General features: G+C 37.5%; 1 protein-coding gene across 1 annotated transcript in view; it reads right to left on the bottom strand.

Annotated features, from left to right (window-relative positions):
• SNTB2 (syntrophin beta 2) overlaps positions 1-23,105 on the bottom strand; it is a 99,115-nt gene that overhangs the window by 16,575 nt on the left and 59,435 nt on the right. Inside the window, exons 3-4 of the mRNA XM_039221365.1 lie at positions 16,648-16,858; positions 4,521-4,663 (exon numbers count right to left, since the gene is read on the bottom strand). Coding sequence (XP_039077296.1) covers positions 4,521-4,663; positions 16,648-16,858 — 354 coding nt within the window. The remainder of the gene's footprint in view (positions 1-4,520; positions 4,664-16,647; positions 16,859-23,105) is intronic.

The raw sequence follows: 23,105 nt of genomic DNA, 5'->3' as shown, positions 1-23,105 counted from the left end.
ACCGCGAGATCATGACCTAAGCGAAAGTCGGACGCTTAACCGACTAAGCCACCCAGGCGCCCCTGTAAAATAAAATTTAAAAAATTAAACAAAAATTCTCTTCATTTATCACTCTCATATTTTATTTAACTCCTCCCCAGTGTGAAGTGTGCTGTTAAGTACACACATACACATACACATACCTTGATTTCTAGGAATCTGTAAATGTGCAAGCCAATAAATGATGTTAACTTACATCACCCTAACAACATCCTTTTATATGTATATATATATATTTTTTTAATGTTTATTTTATTTTTGTGTGAGAGAGAGACAGAGCATGAACAGGGGAGGGGCTGAGAGGGAGGGAGACACAGAATCCGAAGCAGGCTCCAGGCTCTGAGCTGTCAGCACAGAATCTGATGCAGGGCTCAAACTCACAAACCGCAAGATCATGAACTGAGCTGAAGCTGGCGTTCAAACGACTGAGCCACCCAGGCGCCCCCTAACAGTATTTTAAATTTTTGAACCACAACTAACTCTTATCAGTAACTACCTACTTTTGTGGATAATCAATGTCCTTGATTTCTTTTCCTATGTGTTTCTACTATCTTTTTTTCCTTTGTCTCGTCTATTCATAAGGACACTTTCCAAAGTATTCGAAGTAGAATTAGTGAAAGTGAATATTCAGCCCTTTCTCATTACTCATAAATCTCAAACCCTCTCTTTCCCCCACACCAAAAAGACATAAACATACCACTTTCTGGCCTTGCTTTTCTCTGTGGGATACCTCCTGGTCTGGTTCCAGCCTTTGGTTTCTCTCAGTGGCCAAATTCGACCCGCTCTGGGAGGCAGAGGATGATTAAGCCCCACTTAGTTCTATCTTGCAGTGACTTCAACCAATTCCACCTGGCTGACAGGGCCACATGGAAAAAATAAACCTCTCATCTGCCTGTCATCTTAGTTCCTAATCCACTGGTACTCCCTAAACAAGGAGGAGAATCCCTGCTGTTAAATTAATTAAACCTCTCAAGAAACAATATGTTCAGAGAGCTATAGGCTCCACCCATTTAATTTATGGCCAATTTCAATTTGTATGTCTAGGTTGATACAAATAATACACTTTAATTCATTACATTTAACATGAAACTTTCACTACTTTTAAAAACTATTCGGTAGAGCTAAGTTCCTCTTTTAACAATGGCCAAATCAAATCAATGATACATTTTAAAAGAATTTCACTTTGACAGATTTTCACTTAATAATAATAATTATAATTAAAGCAGCTAATATTTACTTGAGCACTTACAATGTGTCAGGTACTGTTGCAGGCATTTTACAAATATTAACTCATCTAATACTCACACCCACCCTACCTCATTAGGATAAACTTAAGGAATTAAAATTCTGCAGCACAGATAGGTTAAGCAACCTGCTGCCAATTACCTACTATACATGGCAGAATAGGGACTCAAACTCAGTTTATTAAGGTTTGGTCTTAGTCTCTTCTACCACATCTTCACATTTGGGGGGGGCAGGGTTGTTTTCATTATTACAGCTTTACTGAGATATAATTTATGGCTTTTAGTATATTGAGAATTGTGCAGTCATCACCACCCTCAAGTTTTAGCACATTTTCATTACCCCAAAAAGAAGTCCTATACCCATTAGCCATCACTCCCTATTTCTCCCAATCCTCACCCCTTCCCTGGTAATGAATAACCAACTTCCTGTTTCTATAGATTTGCCTATTTTGGCCATTTCATATAAACTAAATAAATAAAATATGTGGTCTTTTGTGTCTGGCTACTTTCACTTAGCATGTTTTCAAGGTTCATCCACGTTGCAGAGTATATTCTTTTTTACTGATCAATAATATTTCATTGTATTGATATACCACATTTATCGCTTGATGGACACTTGGATCATTTTCATTGTTTGGGTGTTATGTATAATGCTGTTATGAACATTCCTGTTTAAGTTTCTGAGTGGACAGAAGTTTTCATTTCTTTTGGGTATACAACCAAGGAGTAAAACTGCTAGGTCATATGGTGACTCTATGTTTAGCCTTGTGGGGAACTGCCAGACTGTTTTCCACACTGACTGCACCATTTTACATTCCCATCAGCAGTGTATGAGGGTTCCATTTTCTCCACATCCTGGTTTACACTTGTTTTATAATTATAGCCATCTTGTGGGTGGGAAGTGGTATCTCGTTGTAGTTTCAATTTGCATTTCCCTCATGTCGAGCGTCTTTTCATGTGCTCATTGCCCATTTGTATATTTTCTTTAGACAAATGTCTGTTCAGATCCTTTCCCCATTTTTAATTGGGTAATTCACCTTTTTATTATTGAGTTGTAACCATTCTTTACATTTTCTAGATACAAGTCCCAAATCAGATAAGTTGCAAATATTTTCTCCCATTCTGTGGGTTGTCTTTTCACTCTCTTGATGGTGACATTTGAAGCACAAAAGTTTTTAATTTTAATGAAGACCAATTTATTTATTCTGTTTCTTGTTCCTTATGTTTTTGGTGTCCTATCTAAGAAGGCTCTGCCTAAGCTAAGGTCATGATGATATACTCCTGTATTTTCTCATAAGAGGTTTATAGTTTTGGGGCACCTGGGTGGCTTAGTCGGTTAAGCGTCCGACTTTCACTCGGGTCATGATCTCGCGGTTCGTGGGTTTGAGCCCCGCGTCGGGCTCTGTGCTGACTGCCAGCTCAGAGCCTGGAGCCTGTTTCAGTTTTTGTTTCTCTCTCTCTCTGACCCTCCCCTGCTCACGCTGTCTCTCTCTCTCTCTCCTAGAAATAAATAAAACATTAAAAAAAAAATTAAAAAAAAAAAAGAGTTTTATAATTTTAGCTCTTAAATCTTATTTATCTCTTTTCCCTATTTGCAACTTAATGCCACGCTGATAGTATACACAGAACCAGCCCATTTCCTTCTTCAGCAACAAAGTGCTTTGTTGGTCTAGGCCCAGTAAGTGAATGGCCAGAAATGATCTATTTATAGGACTATACTTTCTAGTATTGAACTCATCATCTATGGGATGTCACAGATTTCTGCTCCATCCCTCCAGTGACAAACAATTAGGGAAATGTCTAAGGATAAAGCTGCCCTCCTTGCACTGTATGATCATAACTAAAGTATAAGCTTCTTCCATAAAATTTAAACTTAAGAGATCTCTATAGTCATATTCATAAACTCTAAATTTGAGGAAATACAAATTTAACTGCTATAGTTGTTAACTACTAAGATAGGTCTACATGTTTTCATAGGATTCCTGTCAGGCTCCCAATGTAACCATGACCAAGAAACTAAAGTAATAGAACTGAACTTAACTAAGATTTATTGAGGGCCCACTATATGCAAAGCATTATGGGAGTGTTGCAATGACAAAGTCATAGTTCTTGATCTCAAAAAGGCTGTAATTTAGTGGGGATTAAAAAAAAGTGTGTGTGTGTGAGAACAAAACCAGTGAAACTGATGGTTAAATTCAGTCTTTCTGCAGGACCATTATGTCCTCAAGGAATTAATGAGGGCACACCTCCCTAATTCTGAGGATCAACAAATCTGTTATCACTATTCTGTGATCAAGGTGCTCCAGCTCCAAATTACAGAGAAATTCCTCAAAGCTATGTGAAAATTATATTTTTACAAAAATGGCATATATAAGAGACTTGACAAATTAAGGAAATCCTATATAACATGAAAGTCTTCCTGTATTTTAAAGGATATTCTTCTTCATATGAATCTTTGTCTACTCAAAGCAGGAACCCCATCATCCCCCTGATCCCGCACCACACTGTTTACTGGGGGACATACCAGGTGGCACCATCATTTAACGGTTTTTTTTTTATTACCACATACTTTTCTGTGGAGTTCCTTTTTAATGTATAATTTTTCAGTTACTTCAAAACTGGATTCTTTTTTAAGCCCAAATAACGCTGAATGTAAACATGTTTTCTAGTCTCATACTAGTTTCTAGTTACATCTTAAGACATCTTGGCCCCCAAATCTACAAATCTCTATTCTTTTCCCTTCTAGCTCCCACATCTGGCATGCTAGAAACATCCTGTTGCTTCAGGTCAAATCAATGTTTATTTGCTGGCATCAAAATTATGTGCTCTTATACCAGAGAGAGAATTGAAGAATATTTTGGCTGAGTTATGTGGTTTATCCACAGTACCACATTCTGGTTTAAATGATTTCATCACTCAGTCAAAAGGCTGCCACAATTCCAGTGGTTTTCTAGTCATAGTCAATAAAGTAAAGGGGGAAAAACCCCCTACTATTTATCTTCATGACTAAGCAAGACTTGAAGGGAGTAGTTAGGAATCTGCTTCAACAACTTAAAAAAAAATGCTAATGAAAGAAAACATTTATTCTGAGCTAGGAGCTGCAAAATAATAGGGTTGTGAAAGATAAGTTTTTGTCTTAACCAACTATATCTGCTATTTAAATGCTATTTTAAGTGCCTAAGAAAATAGAATTCACTTTACATAGAGTTATTTTATTTTTTCTGTTGTTAGACTTACCTTGTAGCAACAAGAGGGTAGCTATGACATGGTGATGCCCAGGCATCCCTTGTCCATGGCATACAGTCATAAAGCAGCAAATCCTTCTCAGTCACAGCCATGAGGATAGGTCTCCACTGTTGTCTTCCACCATCTAGCTTTGCCTGTTACAATGGTAAAATCCAGAAAGCAGAGCTAACTATAATGATATACAGCTATAAAAGTCCCTTCAGTGATGGTCTAACATTGTGGGTGTCCATTTTGTTCCCTGGTCCTAACACACTTGAGGAACAGGAAACATCCCATCAGGTTCCTTTCCACTGGCTGGGATTCTCCAATGGGAGGCGGGAGGTGGACTGTGAAATCTGAAAAAGCTCTTCCAGAGTTACAGACATTATCTAGTGATGGGGCTCTGTTTTTACAGAGTCACCCATTATATTTTAGGAAGTTTCTGTTTCTGTTTTAAATGTACCATTGCATTTATATACTTAATAAAGCTCAGTTACTCTGTGATGGCTTAAAAATGTAGGAAAACAATCACTCTTTATCCATACTGTCAAGGACCCAAAGCCACAAAGCAAAAGATGATGCTCAAGAAAAGCCCTGGTAACATCAAAACATTTCCCCCATGAGATGAGGAACAGGGAATACTTAACGATAGTGTTATTTTAATACTGACTCTTCAGGTATTACTGATGGCTTCAATGAGAAATCGAATTGATGAATCATTTCTCTCTCAAAGAATTGTCTTTACAGCTACTTCTTAATTTCTCTTACTTAATGATTTCTGAAGGTAATTTGTACATGTCAGAGCACTGTAAGAAGATATCTGTAATCTGGAAAGTGGCCTGAACGGTTTGGTTCTATGCTATACCATCTACTACCACAATTTTCCCCTCAAAGTTAGAGCCATCAACTAATTCCAGGAGTTGGAGATGAATTCTACCCAGGGAAGTGGCCCATGTTCTTGGATATGCTGAAAACACAAAATGTATGACCCAACTCTGAGATTCCAGAAAAATACTGTAGAAATAATTATACTTCTCTTATCAGTGAGCCCAAGTTTTCTAAGATTCTATATTTAGTCTGTGGGGAACTCTGGAGGGAAAATATCAGTTCTAAAGAGATTGTCTTGGATTCTTATGTTTTTGGGTCAAGATAACCCAAAGGAATTTCTAAGTCTTTGTCTCTGAGATTGTTATGGATAATATTTCAACAGGGGAGATATGGTAGTCTTCCCTATCCATTGTTTTGCTTTTCACGATTTTAACCATCCACAGTCAACCATGGTCCCAAAGAAGATGACCCTCCTTTTGATGTATGGTCAGAAGGTCAATTATTGCCTAATGCTACATCATGATGCCTACATCATTCACCTCACTTCACCTCATCACATAGGCTTTTTATCATCGCACATCATCACAAAAAGGGTTAATACAGTACAATAAGATGTTGTGAGAGAAAGAGACCACATTCATAAAACCTTTATCATAATATACTTTTTTAAATGTTTTTTAAAAAATTTATTTCTGAGAGACAGACAGACAGCATGAGCAGGGAAGCGTCAGAGAGAGAGGGAGACACAGAATCCAAAACAGGCTCCAGGCTCTGAGCTAGCTGTCAGCACAGAGCCATATGCGGGGCTTGAACTCATGAACTGTGAGATCATGACCTAAGCCGAAGTCGGACGCTTAACCGACTGAGCCACCCAGGCACGCCTATCATAATATACTTTTATAATTGTTCTCTTTCATTATTATTGTTAATCTCTTACTGTGCCTAATTTATAAATTAAAGTTTATCACATGTATATAAGAATGTAAGAATAGGAAAAAACATTATAAATAAATAAGTATATATTTCATTCAGTACTACCTGTGGTTTCAGCCATCCACTGGGGGTCTTGAAACATATCCCCTCACTTGGGGTGCCTGGGTGGCTCAGTCGGTTAAGGGTCCAACAATGGCTGAGGTAATGATCTCAGTTTGGGAGTTCAAGTCCCCCAGCAGGCTCTGTGCTGTCAGTGAAGAGCCCACTTCAGATCCTCTGTCTCCCTCTCTCTGGCCCTCCCCAGCTTGTGCACACTCTCTCTCTTTCTCTCAAAAATAAACATTAACATAAAAGAAAGAAGAAACATATCCCCCATACATAAGGGGAACTACTATAATATAAAATCTATCTTCCAAAGAGGTTAAAATGGCAATCTGACTTTTTAAAATTAACTTTTCCCCTAAGTTACAAGAGAGATTTTAAAGGCTAGATCAGCATATGTGCATTTGGGAAACTTAAATTAAATGCATTTCTTCCTAAAGAAGATATTTTAGGCAACAAAGGAAAATTGCTAATATCAATAGAAACAATATCCAGTTTCAAGACAGAGAACTTTTTGTTCAACTAACAACTTTTAGAGGTGCCTAGGTGGCTCAGTCAGTTAAGTGTCTGACTTTGGCTCAGGTCATGGTCTCACGGTTCATGAGTTTGAGCCCTGTGTCATGCTCTGTGCTGATAGCTCAGAGACTGGAAACTGCTTTGGATTCTGTCTCTCCCTCCCCCTCAAAAAATGAATAAACATTAAAAATTTTTTTTTAATTCTTAAAAACTATTTATTCTTTGGCCCTTTGGAGTCCTTAGTCCTTCTACTTACCACTGGAGAAAAATGAAACATCAATTTAACTCATTCTGTTTGCCAATTTTCTTAAGTTATAAGTATCCTATTTGCTTTCACTGGAGTCAAAATACTGCCTGCTATATAGATAGCATGTATTTTTGGTTGTGGTAGCAGTGCAAGCAGCCTTGGGGCTCCACTATTACGGTTTTGGCCAGAGAAAAGAGGGATACTAATGTTAGGGTTCTGGTCTGTTTGAGTTTCAACACCCACACATGCACACACCTGGCCAAACAGCAGCCTACCCCAGATTTTATTTTTTTAATAGAGTTGAACAGCCCTAAAGATGAAAAACTAATGGTTACACTTCATTCCCTAAATCTTTTCATCCTATAAATCAGTCTTTTAGACAGGTGATGTACTTCTGTTCTTCATTTTGTTATTAGGATAGAAAACAGATAAGAAACTAAATAAGCATTCCACTAATGCCAATTTAGTGTATATGTTCCTAATTTGAGTCTTTATACATTTTGAGAATGATCGGGAACAAAGTAGGAATCGTGGAAACAAAGCTTTCTTTGGCTGTCTTGTCTTTTCTAATGAATACTCAAAAGCCTAAAAAATGCTGGTTTTAAAGGTAAAATATGTCCCCCCATTTGGCCAACTTAAATAAAATTCTTTTAAGACTATAACCAACTAAAAAAAAAAAAAAAGACTATACCCAACTAAAAAAGTAAACTATTAGTCACATAAAAATCAGGATCAATGAAGAAACAGAAGTCCCTATGCAGAGAAGAGATTATGTATCGGTTACCAATTATCTGTATTACAGATTTTCTCTGTTTTAAGCAAACTCAGTTTTTAATAATGTGGAATAACAAAAAAATTAAGGACAGATCATTTAAAGTTAAATAAATGATCCTTCCTAAATTTATCTCTGTAAAATAACTATCTTCTCTAAGTACAACTGAAACAATTTCATTTATATGCAAGATTTTCAGTAAATATATCTCATGCCAAAAGAAATGCTTACTTATATTGAACAGATTATATGATCTAAAATTATTTTAACCATTTTCACACTCAAAGAATTAAACAATCTTCCAATTAGAAAAGGCTTTGGCATTTTGGCATATATAATCATAAAGATTAGTTCAATCTTAATCAGATACATAAGCTCAATATAATACCTCTATATGTATCCAGTCTTGCTTGAACACCAAATACTGCCAGCAATCTCTGATTTGGGTAACCCCCCCAAAAAAAGTAAAAATCAAGAATATTTTAGAAATAATGCTTTGAATTAGTTCAGTGGTACTATTTTTCAAAGAGATTAAACTTTTTTACTTAGTATTATTTCCCAACGCTGCGCTTCTGTTTTTGGTAATATTTTATAGTTAGTAACTTCTCTGGTTGCTTTTCTTATGCATATGTAGAGATAGACACAAAAAAAATTACTGAGCATCTATGGTATATATACCATTAAGCTAAGTTCTCTGGGGGCAGTAAAGATTTGGGGGGGAAATGTGCTCCCATGTTCTAAGAGCTCAAAACTGATTGGAGGAATCACCACATAAATACATATTATATGTATGGCCCATAAAATACATATTGTGATGAATTGGTGACTTTATTTTTCTCCTTTCTACTTGTCTTTGTGTAGCATAAACCAAATTAATTTCAATTTGAAAGTCTGACAGCTCTCATATATTGCTGGTGGGAATCTGATGGAAGGCAATTTGGAAATATTTATCAAAATTACAAATGCATATACTCTTTGTGGTACTTTAAAAATTATGTCCACGAATTTTTTACAACACTTTCTTTTAAGAGATGGAGCCCTTGGGTGTAGAGTGAACTTAGAAACTCGCTGCTGCTAATAAAAAGAAAAAAGAAAAGAAAAGAAAAGAAAAGAAAAGAAAAGAAGAGAAGAGAAGAGAAGAGAAGAGAAGAGAAAAGAAAAGAAAAGAAAAGAAAAGAAAAGAAAAGAAAAGAAAAGAAAAGAAAACAAGACTAGGTTAAAAAATGGCACTGTGGCATCTTTCTTGTTCTTTTTCTCAGATCACTCACACTGAAGAAAACCTGTAGCTAGGTCTTAAAGACATTCAGGTGGCCCTGTACCAAGGTCTCCATGGCAGAAAACTGAGGCCTTCTGCCAGTAGTCATGTGATTGAACCATGCTGGAAGCAGACTTGTCAACACCCCAGTCAAGTCCTCGGATGGCTGCCTCCCCGCTAACAGTCTGACTGCAACTTCACGAGGGATCCCAAGCCAGAACCACCCAGTCACACCGCTGCTATATTCCTGATCTTTAGAAACTACATGAAGTAAATATTTGTTATTTTAAAGCCACTATGTTTTGGAGCCATTTGTCATATAGCGATAGCTGGCTCACACACCCTTGGACCCAGCACTTTTGGGGATTTATTCTCCAGGTATAGAAATATCCCCTACACTCCAAGCTCTCGATATCCAACAGAAACTGTTGCATCAGTTATATTTTTGGATAAATCCCTTACTAACCAAAGTTTTACTACTCCTTGAAACTTGAGAACCAAATATATTCAGATAATACAGGTTCCCTTATTATTTGATATATCTGAACTTGGAAACCAAAGGCCATAGATAGCATATGTGTGAAAGGACAAACTACAAGGTCATTCACAGTACCATAGTCTATAATGAAAAGACTGTAACAAGATCGGGAGGAGTGCTTATTTAATTATGGCTACACAATGGAAAACTATACAGTTGTAAGAAAGAATACTCTCTCTGCGTTGATATGGGAAGATTGCCAGGATATACTGTTTAATGAAAAAAAAAAGAGCAAGTATTAAGTAGTATGCATAATATGTTATCTTCTTTTATAAAAGAGAAGACGAAGAATATGTGTTCATATTTGCTTTTATTTGCATAAAGAAACTCTCAAGTGATTCTCTGGAAGGGAATGAAAGTGGTTATCTCTCTGGGGGCAAGGTGGGGATTGGCTAGATGGGGGACAGAAAGGAGAGTAAGACTTTTCACCTTTTAACTTTTAATTTTAACCTTTGAACCATGTGAATGTATTACCTTTTAAAATCATGAACATTTTTTTCTTTTAATTTTTTAATCTTTATTTTTGAGAGAGAGAAACAGAGTCCAAGTGGGAGAGGAACAGAAAGAGAGAGAGGGACACACAGAATCGAAAGCAGGATCCAGGCTCCAAGCTTTCAGCACAGAGCCTGATGCAGGGCTCAAACTCACGGACCCCAAGATCACAACCTGAGCTGAAGTCGGACACTTAACCAACTGAGACACCCAGGCATATCATGAACATTTCTAACATGGCTGAAAGTGCAGCACAATTAATACTCAAATTGAGTTTTTCAATCAGTGTATAAAAATTTAGAAGCAATCAACTTATACAACTCAACACTCAAAAAACAAATAATTAAATTTAAAAATGGAGAGAAGACAGGAACAGACATTTCTCCAAAGACATTCAGATCACCAACAGACACATAAAAAGATGCTCAACGTCACTCATTATCAGGGTGCAAATCAAAACTACAAGGAGATATCACCTCACACCTGTTAGAATGGCTAAAATAAAAAACACAAGAAAAAACAAGTGTTGGCAAGGATGTGGGGAAGAAAGGGACCTTCATGCACTGTTGGTAAGAACGCATACTGGGGAAACCACTGTGGAAACCAGTAAGGAGGTTCTTCAAAAAATTAAAAATAGAACTATCCCACAGTCCAGTAGCATTGTAATACTACTACCGGGTATTTACCCCCAAATACAAAAACACGAATTCAAAAAGGTACAGATGCCCCTATGTTTACAGCAGCATTATTTACAATAGCTAATCTGTGGAAGCAGCCCAAGTGTCCATCAATAGATGACTGATTAAAGAAGATGTGGTACAGGGATGCCTGACTGGCTCAGTCAGTGGAGCACACAACTCTTGATCTAGTGGTTTAAGTTCGAGCCCCATGCTGGGTGTAGAGATTACTTAAAATTAAAATCTTAAAAAAAAAGATGCTGTGTGTATGTATACACACACACACACACACACACACACACATATACATATATACACAATGGAATATTATTCAGCCATAAAAACAATGAAATCTTGCCATTTGCAATGACATAGATGGTCCTGGAGAATATTACTATGCTAGGTGAAATAAGTCAGTCAGAAAAAGACAAATACAGCCCCTCTGGAAAACAGTGTGGAGGTTCCTCAGGAAACTAACAATAGAACTCCCCTATGACCCAGCAATAGCACTGCTAGGAATTTACCCAAGGGATACAGAAATGCTGAGGCATAGGAGCACATGTACCCCATTGTTCATAGCAGCACTCTCCACAATAGCTAAAACATGGAAAGAGCCTAAGTGTCCATCAACAGACGAATGGATCAAGAAGATGTGGTTTATCTATACCATGGAATACTACATGGCAATGAGAAACCAAGAAATCTGGCCATGTGTCGCAACATGGATGGACCTTGAGGGTGTTACGCTGAGCGAAATAAGTCAGGCAGAGAAGGACAAATATCATATGTTTGCACGTATAGGAGGATTAGGAGGAACTTGACGGAGGAACAAGGGGGAGAAGAAGGGGGGAAATGGTGGGGGAAAGGGAGAGAGGCAAACCATGAGAGACTCTTGAATGCTGACAAAAACTGAGGACTGATGGATGTGGGGGGGAGGGGGGATGGGCATGGAGGAGGACACTTGTGGGGATGAGCACTGAGTGTTATGTGGAAACTAATTTGACAATAAACTATTTGTAAAAAAAAAAAAAATTAAAAATAGGAAAAAAAAAAAGAAAAAGACAAATACCATAGGATTTCATTCATATGTGGAATTTAAGAAATAAAACAAAAGAACAAAGGAAAAAAAAAAAGAGAGACAAATCAAGAAACACACTTTTTTTTTAGGATAAAAAGTGCATTTTATTTTTTTAAGTTTTTATTTTAATTCCAGTTAGTTAACATACAGTGTTATGTCAGTTCCAGGTGTAATTCAACAATTTCATACCTCACCCCTGTGCTCATTACAAGCAGTGCACTCTTTAATCCTCATTACTTAGTTTACTCACTCCTTGCCCTACTTCCACTCCAGTGACTACCAGTTTGTTCTCTAGAGTTAAGAGTCTGTTTCTTGAATTGTCCCTCTCTTATTTTTTTTCCCCTTTGCTTGTTTCTTATGTTTCTTAAATTCCACATAAGTGAAATTACGTGGTAATTTGTCTTTCTCTAACTGGCTTATTTCACTTAGCCTTGTACTCTCTAGCCCCATTCATGTCATTGTAAATGCCAAGATTTCGTTCTTTTTTTATGGCTGAATAATATTCCTTTGTATCTATATACCACATCTTCTTTAGACATTCATCTCCTAATGGATGTTTGGGCCGCTTCCATACCTTGGTTATTGTAAATAATGCTGCCATAAACATAATGGTGCATATATCCTTTTGAATTAGTGTTTTTTGTATTCTTTGGGTAAATACCCAGTAGTCTGGTTACAAGATCATAAGGTGGTTCTACTTTTAACTTTATGAGGACCTCCATACTGTTTTCTACAGTGGCTGTACCAGTCTGCATTCCTATCAACTGAACAAGTGGTCCCCTTTCTCTCCACATCCTCGTCAACGCCTGTTGTTTTCTGTGTTTTTTTATTTTAGCCATTCTGACAGGTGTGAGGTGTTATATCTCATTGTAGTTTTGATTTGCATTTCCCTGATGTTGAGTGACATTGACCATCTCTTTATGTATTGTTGGTGATCTAGAGGTCTTCTTTGGAGAAATGTCTGATTGTGTTTTCTCTCCATTTTTAAATTGAATTATTTGGTTTTGGGGTGTTGAGTTTTAGAAGTTCTTTATATATTTTGGATACTAAGCTTTTATAAAATATATCATTGGCAAATATTTTCTCCCATTGAGTAGGTTGCTTTTTAGATTTGTTGATTGTTTACTTTGCTGTGCAGAAGCTATTTTTTTTTTAATCTTTATTTATTTTGAAAGAGAGAGAGAGACAGTGAAAGTGAGCACATGAATAGGGGAGGGGCAGAGACAGAAGGAGAGAGAAAGGATCCCAAGCAGGCTCCATACTGTCAGGATGAAGCCCAGTGCAGGGCTCAATCTCACCAACAGTGAGATGGTGACCTAAGGTAAAACCAGCAGTCACTTAACTGCCTGAGCCACCCAGGTGCCCTAGTGCAGAAGCTTTTTATTTTGATACAGTCCCAATAGTTTTCCCATTTGCTTTCCCTGCTTCAAGAGACATCTCTAGAAAGGTGTTGCTATGGTCGATGTCAGAGAAATTACTGCCTGTGTTCTCTTCTAGGACGTTTATGGTTTCATGTCTCACATTTAGGTCTTTAATCCATTTTGAATTTATTTTTCTGTATGGTGTACGAAAGTGGTCCAGTTTCATTTTTTTCCATGTTGCTCTCTAGTTTTCTCAGCACCATTTATTGAAAAGACATTCTTTTTCCCACTGGTTATTCTTTCCACCTTTGTTGAAGATTAATATCATATAATTGTGGGTTTATTTCTGATTTTTTTATTCTGTTTCATTGATCTATAGGTCTACTTTTGTCCCAGTATCATATTGTTTTGATTACTACAGCTTTGTAATATAACCTGAAGTCCAGAAGTGTGGTGCCTCCAGTTTTGCTTTTCTTTTTCAAGACTGCTTTGGCTATTTGGGGTCTTTTGCACTTCCATACATATTTTAGTTGTTCTAGTTCTATGAAAAATAATGTTGGTATTTTGATAGGGATTGCATTAAATGCGTAGATTGTTTTGGTAGTATAGACATTTTAACAATATTTGTTCAAATCCACAAGCATGGAACATCTTTCCATTTCTTGGTGTTATCTTCAATCTCCTTCATCAGTGTTTTACAGTTTTCAGAGTACATGTAGGTCTTTGACCTCTTTGGTTAGGTTTATTCCTAGGTATCTTATTATTGCATCTTTTGGGTGCAATTGTAAATGGGATTGTTTAGATTATAGAAACACAACAGATTTCTGCACATTGATTTTGTAGACTGTGATTTTACTGAATTTATCAGTTCTAGCAGTTTTTTTGGTAGAGTCTTTTGGGTTTTCTACATAGAGTATCACATCATCTGCAAACTGAAAGTTTTACTTCTTCCTTACCAATTTGGATGCCTTTATTTATTTTTGTTGTCTTATTGCTATGGCTAGGACTTTCAGTACTATGTTGAATAAAAGTGGTGAGAGTGAACATCCTTGTCTTGTTCCTGACCTTTTTTTTTTTTTTTAAGTAATTTTATTTAGTTATTTCTTAAATGTTTTATTTCTTTCTAGGGGAGAGAGAGAGAGAGACAGCGCGAGCAGGAGAGGGTCAGAGAGAGAGGGAGTCACAGACTGAAACAGGCTCCAGGCTCTGAGCTGGCTGTCAGCACAGAGCCCGACGCGGGGCTCGAACCCACGAACTGGGAGATCATGACCTAAGCGAAAGTCGGACACTTAACCGACTAAGCCACCCAGGCGCCCCTTCTTGTTCCTAACCTTAGGGGGAAAGTTTTTAGTTTTTCCCCACTGAGTATGACATTTGCTGTGGGTTTTTCATCTATAGCCTTTATTATGTTGAAGTATGTTCCCTCTAAAACTGTGCTGAGGGCTTTTATCATGAATGGATGTTGTACTTGCCAAAGGCTTTTTCTGCATCTACTGAAATTATATGGTTCTTATCCTTTCTCTCATTGATGTGATGTATCACAGTGATTGATTTGCAAATAGTGAATCACTCTTAAAACCCAAGAAAAAAACCCATTTGATTGTGGTGAATAATTTTTTAAATAATATTTTTGAATATGGTTTGCTAGTATTTTGTTAAGAAGTTTTGCATCTATACTCATCAGGGATATTCGCCTGTAGTTCTCTGTTTTGGTGGTATCTTTATCTGGTTTTGGTATCAGGGTCATGCTGATCTCATAGAATGAATTTGTAAGTTTTCCTTCCTTTTCTGTTTTTTGGAATAGCCAAGAAACAGACTCTTAACTATAGAGAACAAACTGATGGTTATCAGAAGGGAGCTGGATGAAATAGGTGATGGGGTTTAAAGAGTATACTTACCATGAAGAGCACTGAGTAATGTATAGAATTGTTGAATCACCATATTGTACACCTGAAACTAATATAACACTGTATGTTAACTATATTGGAATTAAAATTAAAAACTTAAAATTTAGAAGCAATGGTAAACATAACTAAAATACTAAAACTTTCAAAGTCAAAAGTACTTATACCATAATTTTCATTAGTTTCTTCTCTTCTTAGTTATCCTAATTATACTTCCTCAAAATTATCACAGCATTAATTCTGTGTTCTAATACATTATAAACGATTACTTGAAATGTTTATAAAATTTTAGAGTCATAAGAAAAAACAGATTAGTAGAGTCCAAAGTTGGTCTCCACACAATCTCTTGGGAAGCTACCCAACAAGACTGCTTGGCCCCACCACAGATCTATCAAATTAGAACTCTGTTGAGGTAGAGGGCCAGACCTCACAAACTGTAGTTAAAACAAAACAAAAAGAAAAGAACAAAATATTCCTGGGCTGATACTGACATAATCCCTGCCCCCGTGGACACACATGAAGGAATTAGGATTCAAACAGATGAAGAAATCTTTAAAGAGATCTAACACTAGTGAAAACCAGAACTATCACTTGAACACTCCTCTTGGAACCCTTAGTCCAGTCTTCCTTTTTCAACTCCTGCTGCCCCAACTGCCAGTGAAGGACTCAAAGGAAAAAGGATGTACTACAATATCATGTATATTCAGAGTCTCCCTTTTGTCAAAATGGGATTTAAACTAAATTGGATTAAGTTCTTCCTTTCCCTTTACCCAATGTCCACTTAGGCTTTGTTTCTGTTCATTTTTCAGCTATAGAAGACAACTGTACATTTGTGTTGAATGGATTGTAAGATATTTTGCATATTTTATACACTTTTCCCAGAACAGGGAAGTAGGCAATCTGGCCCTGAAACTCTGGCCATAGACTAGAACAGGGGTTGTGAAAGTAGGGCCTATGGGCCAAATGCAGCCCAGTACCTGTTTTTGAAAATAAAGTTGTATTGAAACACAGCCACACCTCTCCATTTTCATATGTCTATTATTGCTTTCTTGCTGTAACTGCAGAGTCAAGTAGTTGTGACACTACTGGGCCCTTTGCAGAAAACTTTTGCTGATCCTATTCTCAAATCATGAAAATTATCCTCTGTCATGAAAATTATCCTCTGTCATTAAGGAGAGACATGGTAATAAGAGTATCTTTTTTAGTTATGTTGTGATGATGATTATAATGACAGTCAGTTCTTCTGTGCAGGTGATAACTAGCAACAAATAACTAAAATGATAGGGAGGAGAAACACAAGACCGACAAACAAAAGATCGACAAGCTCAATATCCAGGACCTGACTACATGATAAATATTACAGATATATGAAATGGGGGAGACACTTTGGCTCTCAATGGTGACCCAGGGAGACCCTGCCCTGCCTCTCAACCCACCTGTTCTGCCAGCCAGGCAATGTGCTTGACCTCCTTGCTGCCTCCTGCTGTACTGGTTGCACCAAGCATGGCATTGAGCTCAGCCAATACCTGTGGGAGGAGAGCCATTATGTTGGTGTGGATAGCTACGAACCAGGAGTGTGCTGTAGCTGTATCTTTGCAGCGTAGGATCAACGTGTTCCTGCTATCAGGAGAATGTAGTTCTATCAATCTGTGTGGAAAAAGAAAAAGAAAAGCTAGGTCAGAAGTCATCAAACCTGCCAGAGTATAACATACATAACTGGAAATCTATTTTAATTTTAAATTCCAGAATAAAGATACTTTCTCTTAATTCCTTAGGGTCCAATTCCAGAGAAAACCACATGTGGAAAGATAATCATCAGAAAGACTAACTGCTGGGTCTGTTGTTTTAGTGTGTTAATGTAATGACCTAAAATGAAGGAATCCATTGTATGGTCTACAGTAAAACACCTCGCTTTGCTTTAATTTCCATGTCAAAGAAATGGAAACCATGCTTGTTGGATGTCATAGGCACATTGTAAAGAAGGATATGATATTTCTTAAATATGTAGAAAATTCTGGTGTAAGGTATTGCTAGGTAAATAAATCCTACTGCCAAATAGTGAACTGAAATTTTCACCATGCGGAATAAAGAAAAGAGAAAATAACCGAAGAATATTATTCTTTATGAAAATCTGAAACTGTTTTTTAGTGTCTGGGTAACATTATATGGTTAAATCAGCCACTGAGTCATAGCAGAAAAACAGTTAAGAGACCTTCAACCCTACGACTATTATTTGTTAATGCTCAACTGAGAACAATCTAAATTTCAAAAGTTATCTTTAGGAATTTGCTAAATGTTTTTATAAGTACATTGATCAAATTTCTTAGAAAGTAACTTATTGAGCACTGTCTTCTATTTTGGTCAAGGTTTTTGCCAACATGAGTTTAGAAAGTCAAGTACTGTTGTGTTCTAATGGGGGAGCATATACACCTTTCAAAATGGGAAAAAGAAAAAGCTCTCAGGAGTGTTCTTCTTGGTGGGTTAGAAAATGACCAACTGCCACCGACCAAGGACAGATCTTTTTATTCTTTCATCTTTCTGAAGACAGTTTTTGCTGCCTTGAAGCACTGTCACGAGATCCTACGCCACCTGTCAAAGATAAGCAGTTTACATGGATACTAGCACTCCTGCCTTGAAGCTTGTGCACCCCTCTCTTTTGCCACATTTCTCAGCCCTTAATGATTCCCAAGTGTTTTGACATAGTTAATATGGCAAATACTAACCGTCACTTGGCCAGTCTGTCCTTTCTTAAATAAACATTTATTGAGCACCTACTATATGTCAGTTAGTGTGAAACACTGACATTGGAGATAGAGTGGTGAAAAAGATAAAAATAAGATAGGTTCTATCCTCACTGCACTTATTATCTAATGGGGAAGGCAGAAATTTAACAATTAATGTAACTATGGGTTAAAAAAAGTGCTCCTATAAAGACTGTGATTACTATGAAGTTCTTGTTTAAAAGAGGCAAGATGGCAGGAACAAAGCAGGACTGCAAAGGAGGCCACTACACCTCTGAGGCACATTTACTGAGCTACTGTCCTGCTTTGAAGTGGTTTGTGTGTTTGTTTGTTTATTTAATTTATTTATTGTAGTTTAATAATTTTTGAGATAGAGACAGAGCATGAGCAGGGGAAGGGCAGCGAGAGGGGGAGACACAGAATCTGAAACAGACTCCAGGCTCTGAGCTGTCAGCACAGAACTCGATGCAGGGTTGGAACCCATGAACCGCGAGATCATGACCTGAGCCGAAGTCAGATGCTTAACCGACTGAGCCACACACGTGCCCCAATTTATTTATTTTTTTAAATGTTTATTTTTCAGAGAGACAGACAGAGCATAAGAGGGGAAGGGGAAGAAAGGGAGACACAGAATCTGACACAGGCTACAGGCTCTGAGCTGTCAGCACAGAGATCGACGTGAGGTGTCAAACTCACTGACCGCGAGATGATGACCTGAGCTGAAATCAGATGCTTAACCAACTGAGCCACCCGTGTGCCCCTGAAGCAGGTTTTAAACACATCTACCTTGTACTTACCTATCACCTATCTATTCACTTGCCCTCTCACTGGAGTTAGTCATCCAGCTACCAGTCTATCCATGTTTTATATGCCTTCAAAGTTCTAGGGCAATAGCCAAAAGGCCAAGAAGCTCTAGAAAATAGCCACAACATAAAATAAGATCTGGGAACAATCAAAATGTCACTTAAGTCCATACTAGAAAATTCATGTTAGTCAGAAAAAAATCTTTAGATAGCAAGTCATAAGGTATTTGCTTTTGTTTTAGTTGCAGTTTTAATGAATTTATTTATTTGGTTTCTTATACTTTAGCTAAATATAGTGAGAAGTAGCTTGGACCAAAATTTATGGGGTTTGAGGAACAGATTAAGTCTGGATACTAACTGGTAAGCAATGTGGAGTCACTGAGGATTCTCGACAGGGGAACAACATATCAAAACAATCAAATAAAAAATAATTTAATAAAGTATTTGTACATCTATGTGTATAGCAGTATCATTCATATAGCCAAAAGGTAAAAACAACCCAAATGGGATTGGACAAACAACTGACGGGATGGACAAACAAAATGTGGGATGATACAAACAATGGCATGTTATGCAGCCTTAAAAAGCAAAGGATTTCTGACATCAGCTGCAATATGGGTGAGCCTTGAGGACACTGTGCTAAATGAAATAAGCTAGTCACTGAGGGGGAAATGTTGTATGAGTCCACTTTATATGAAAGATCTACAGTAGTCAAACTCATAGAAACAAAACTAGAATGGTAGTTGCTGGGAAGGGGGGCAAATAGGGAGTTGTCTAATTAATAGATCTGGAGTTTTAGTTTTGCAAGATGAAAAAGTTCTTGAGATTGTGGTTATATACTTAAAATGGTTAAGATGGGAGAGCGCTTGGGAGGCTCAGTCAGTTAAGCATCCAACTCTTGATTTCAGCTCGAGTCATGATAGGGCTCCATACTGACAGTGTGGAGCCTGCTTGGGATCCCCCCTCTCCCCTCTCCTTCTCTGCCCCACCCCACTCACACTCTTTCTCTCTCAAAAAGAAATAAATAAACTTAATGGTTAAGATGGTAAATTTTATGTTATGTGTATTTTCCCACAATTAAAACCATAAAGTAAATTAATTAGAAATAACCTTATGGTAGGATGTAAGATGAGTTACAGTAGAGAGAGAAATGGCCTGGGGAGATTTAATTGGACCTAAGAAAGATGAAACTACACAGAGCTCACCAGTAGGACAGACTACTAGACAGGAGGAATTCCTCCATCCTAAAAGCCAGCAAAAGTAGAAAGAGGAAGATAAACAACTTAATATTCATATTGACCTTTACTTAGTCCTTTATGTTATTTTATCATATTTATTATTTATTCTTTTTTATTTTATATTTCACTATATCAACTGTTGCTGTCATGGTCTTTAAGCTATTTATTGGCTAAAATATTGATTACATTCTCTAGAAGAAAAATAGCTATATATCTGTTATGGGAAGAAGATTTAAAACAGTACATTGTACTCAATAACAATAAAATATAACACTAAAAGGTAGAATAACTTCTATTATAATTCTTTGGAGGAGTTAATAATTGCATTATTCAGAGAAACTATTCAACTAATCATTAAAGTAGCCAAACCTAATTTAGAGTATAAATTTATTTAATGACAAGTAGTTATCTATAAAATACAATGCTAGATTATTAGATAATGTATGAATACAAACCCAAAACAAGCTGTTTTATAATTTATTTATACTAATCTTAAAAAAAAGTATTTCCAGTATTTCTAGAACCCTCTATATACCACAGCAATTGAGTATACACATTTAGTCTATTCCTTCCTGAAATCCCACTAAATACAATGAAAGGGGATTTTTGAAAAACATAATGGATTTTTTTATTTAGCAGTATTAGGTTTACATAAAAAAATGAGTAAGAAGTACAGAGAACTCCCAAATACCCCTCCTTGTCTCTCCATAATATACTCAATCATTAACATCTTGCATTAGTGTGGTACATTTGTTACAAACGATGAACCAATCCTGATATAATATTCCTTTAAAACATTTTTAATGTTATTTATTTTTTGAGAGAGATAGAGAGAGAGCACACACCCGTGCACTAGTGGGGTAAGGGCAGAGAGAGAGGGAGACACTGAATTTAAAGCAGGCTCCAGGCTCTGAGCTGTCAGCCCAGAGCCTGAGGTGGGGCTTGAACTCACAGACCATGAGATCATGATTTGAGCTCAAGTTGGACTTTCAAATGACTGAGCCACCCAGGTGGCCCTAAAAATTGTTAGTTAGGCACCCCTCAACATGGATACAATATTATGAACTAAAATCCCAATTCACTCCTTGCGTTATATTCGGAGTTTTGGCAAATGTATGCCATGTCTCTACTATTACTGTATTGTAGAGAATAATAATTTCACTGCTTTAAAAATCCCCTTTGCTCCACCTATTGATTCCTCCATCACTCAGGCCCCAGCCCTGACTTCTGGCAACCACTAATCATTTTATTGTCTCCACGAAATCATACACTATGTTGCTTTTTCAGACTGGCTTCTTTCACTTAGCAATATGCATTTAAGGTTTCACCATGTCTTTTGTGGTTTGAGGGCTTATTATTTTTTTATTGCTGAATACTTCAATGTCTGGATGTACCACGATCACCTATTAAAAGGCTTCTTGTTTGCTTTCAAAGCTTTGGCAATTATGAATAAAGCTTTCATAAACATTTGTGTGCAGGTCTTTTTAAGAACATAAGTTTTCAACTCTTTTGGGTAAATACCAAGGAGCCCAACTGCTAGGTCAAATAGTAAGACTATGTTTAGCTTCGTACGAAACTGTCTTCCAAAGTGGCTGTACCATTTTTGATTCCTACCAACAATGAGTTGGTAGGAGTTCCTGTTGCTCAATGTTCCTCTTTAGTATTTGTGCTGCCAGTGTTTCGGATTTTGGCCATTCTCATATGCATATTGTGGTATCTCCTTGTTTTAATTTGCAATTCCCTGATGACATAGGAAGTTGAACACCTTTCATATTCTTTAAAACAATTTTTTTAATGTTTATTTATTTTGAGAGAGAGAGATAGAGTGTGGGGGGAGGGGCAGAGAGAGAGGGAGACAGAATCAGAAGCAGCCTCCAGGCTCTGAGCCGTCAGCAGAGCCCAAAGCGGGGCTTGAACCCACGGGCGATATCGTGACCTGAGCTGAAGTCGGACACTCAACCCACTGATCCACCCAGGCCCCCCAGCACTTTCATATCCTTTTTTTTTTTTAACTTTTTAAAAATGTTTTTATTTATTTTTGAGAGAAAGATAGAGACAGCGTGAGCAGGGGAGGGTCAGAGACAGAGGGAGTCACAGAATCTAAAGACAGGCTCCAGGCTCTGAGCTAGCTGTCACAGAGCCCGATGCGGGGCTTGAACCCACGAACCGTGAGATCCTGACCTGAGCCAAAGTCGGACGCTTACCCAAATGAGCCACCCAGGTGCCCCGTACTTTCATATTCTTATTTGCCATCTGCATTTCTTCTTTGTGAGGTGATTGTTCAGATCTGTTGCACATTTTTAATTGGGTTGGTTTCTTACTGTTGAGTTCTAAAAATTCTTTGACGGCCCCATGGGTGGCTCAGTGGGTTGAGTGTCTGACTCAGTTTTGGCTGGTCATGATCTCATGATTTGTGCGTTCAAGTCCCACATCTGATGTGCAGAGCCTGCTTGGGAATCTCCCTCTCTCTCTCCCTCCCTTGCTTGTGTATTCTCTCCTTCTCTCAAAACAAATTAAAAAAAAAAAAAAAAAGAATTCCTTGTATATTTTGGATACCAGTCCTTTATCTGATATGTATTTCACAAAGATTTTCTTCCAATCTGTGGCTTCTCTTTTCATTCTCTTAACACTATGTGATAGTTAATTTTATGTATCACCTTAACTGGGCTAAAGGATGCCCAGATTCCTTGCAAAACACTATTTCTGGGTGTGTCTGTTAGGATTTTTCTGGAAGAAAGTAGCATTATCAATAGAAAATGGCCTTGGAGTGCCTGGGTGGCTCAGCTGGTTGTATCCAAATTCGACTCAGGACATGATTTTGTGGTTTGGGAGTTTGAGCCCTGCACTGGGCTATCTGCTGTCAGCACAGAGTCCATTTCAGAACTTCTGTCTCCACCCTCACCGCCTCTCCCCTGCTTGCACTCTCTCTCTTTCAAAAAAAAAGGGTTGCCTGGGTGGCTCAGTCTGTTAGGCATCCAACTTTGGCTCATGTCATGACCTCGTGGTTCCTGGGTTCGAGCCCTGCATCAGGCCCTGTGCTGACAGCTCAGAGCCTGAAGCCTGCTTTGGATTCTGTCTCCCTCTCTCTCTGCCCCTCCCCCATTCATGCTCT

The sequence above is a fragment of the Hyaena hyaena genome, unplaced genomic scaffold, assembly GCF_003009895.1.
Source record: "Hyaena hyaena isolate Hyena2069 unplaced genomic scaffold, ASM300989v1 scaffold_18, whole genome shotgun sequence".
Classification (NCBI taxonomy): domain Eukaryota; kingdom Metazoa; phylum Chordata; class Mammalia; order Carnivora; family Hyaenidae; genus Hyaena; species Hyaena hyaena.
The sequence above is the reverse complement of the archived record's forward strand: the minus strand, read 5'-3'. Positions and strand labels throughout refer to the sequence as shown.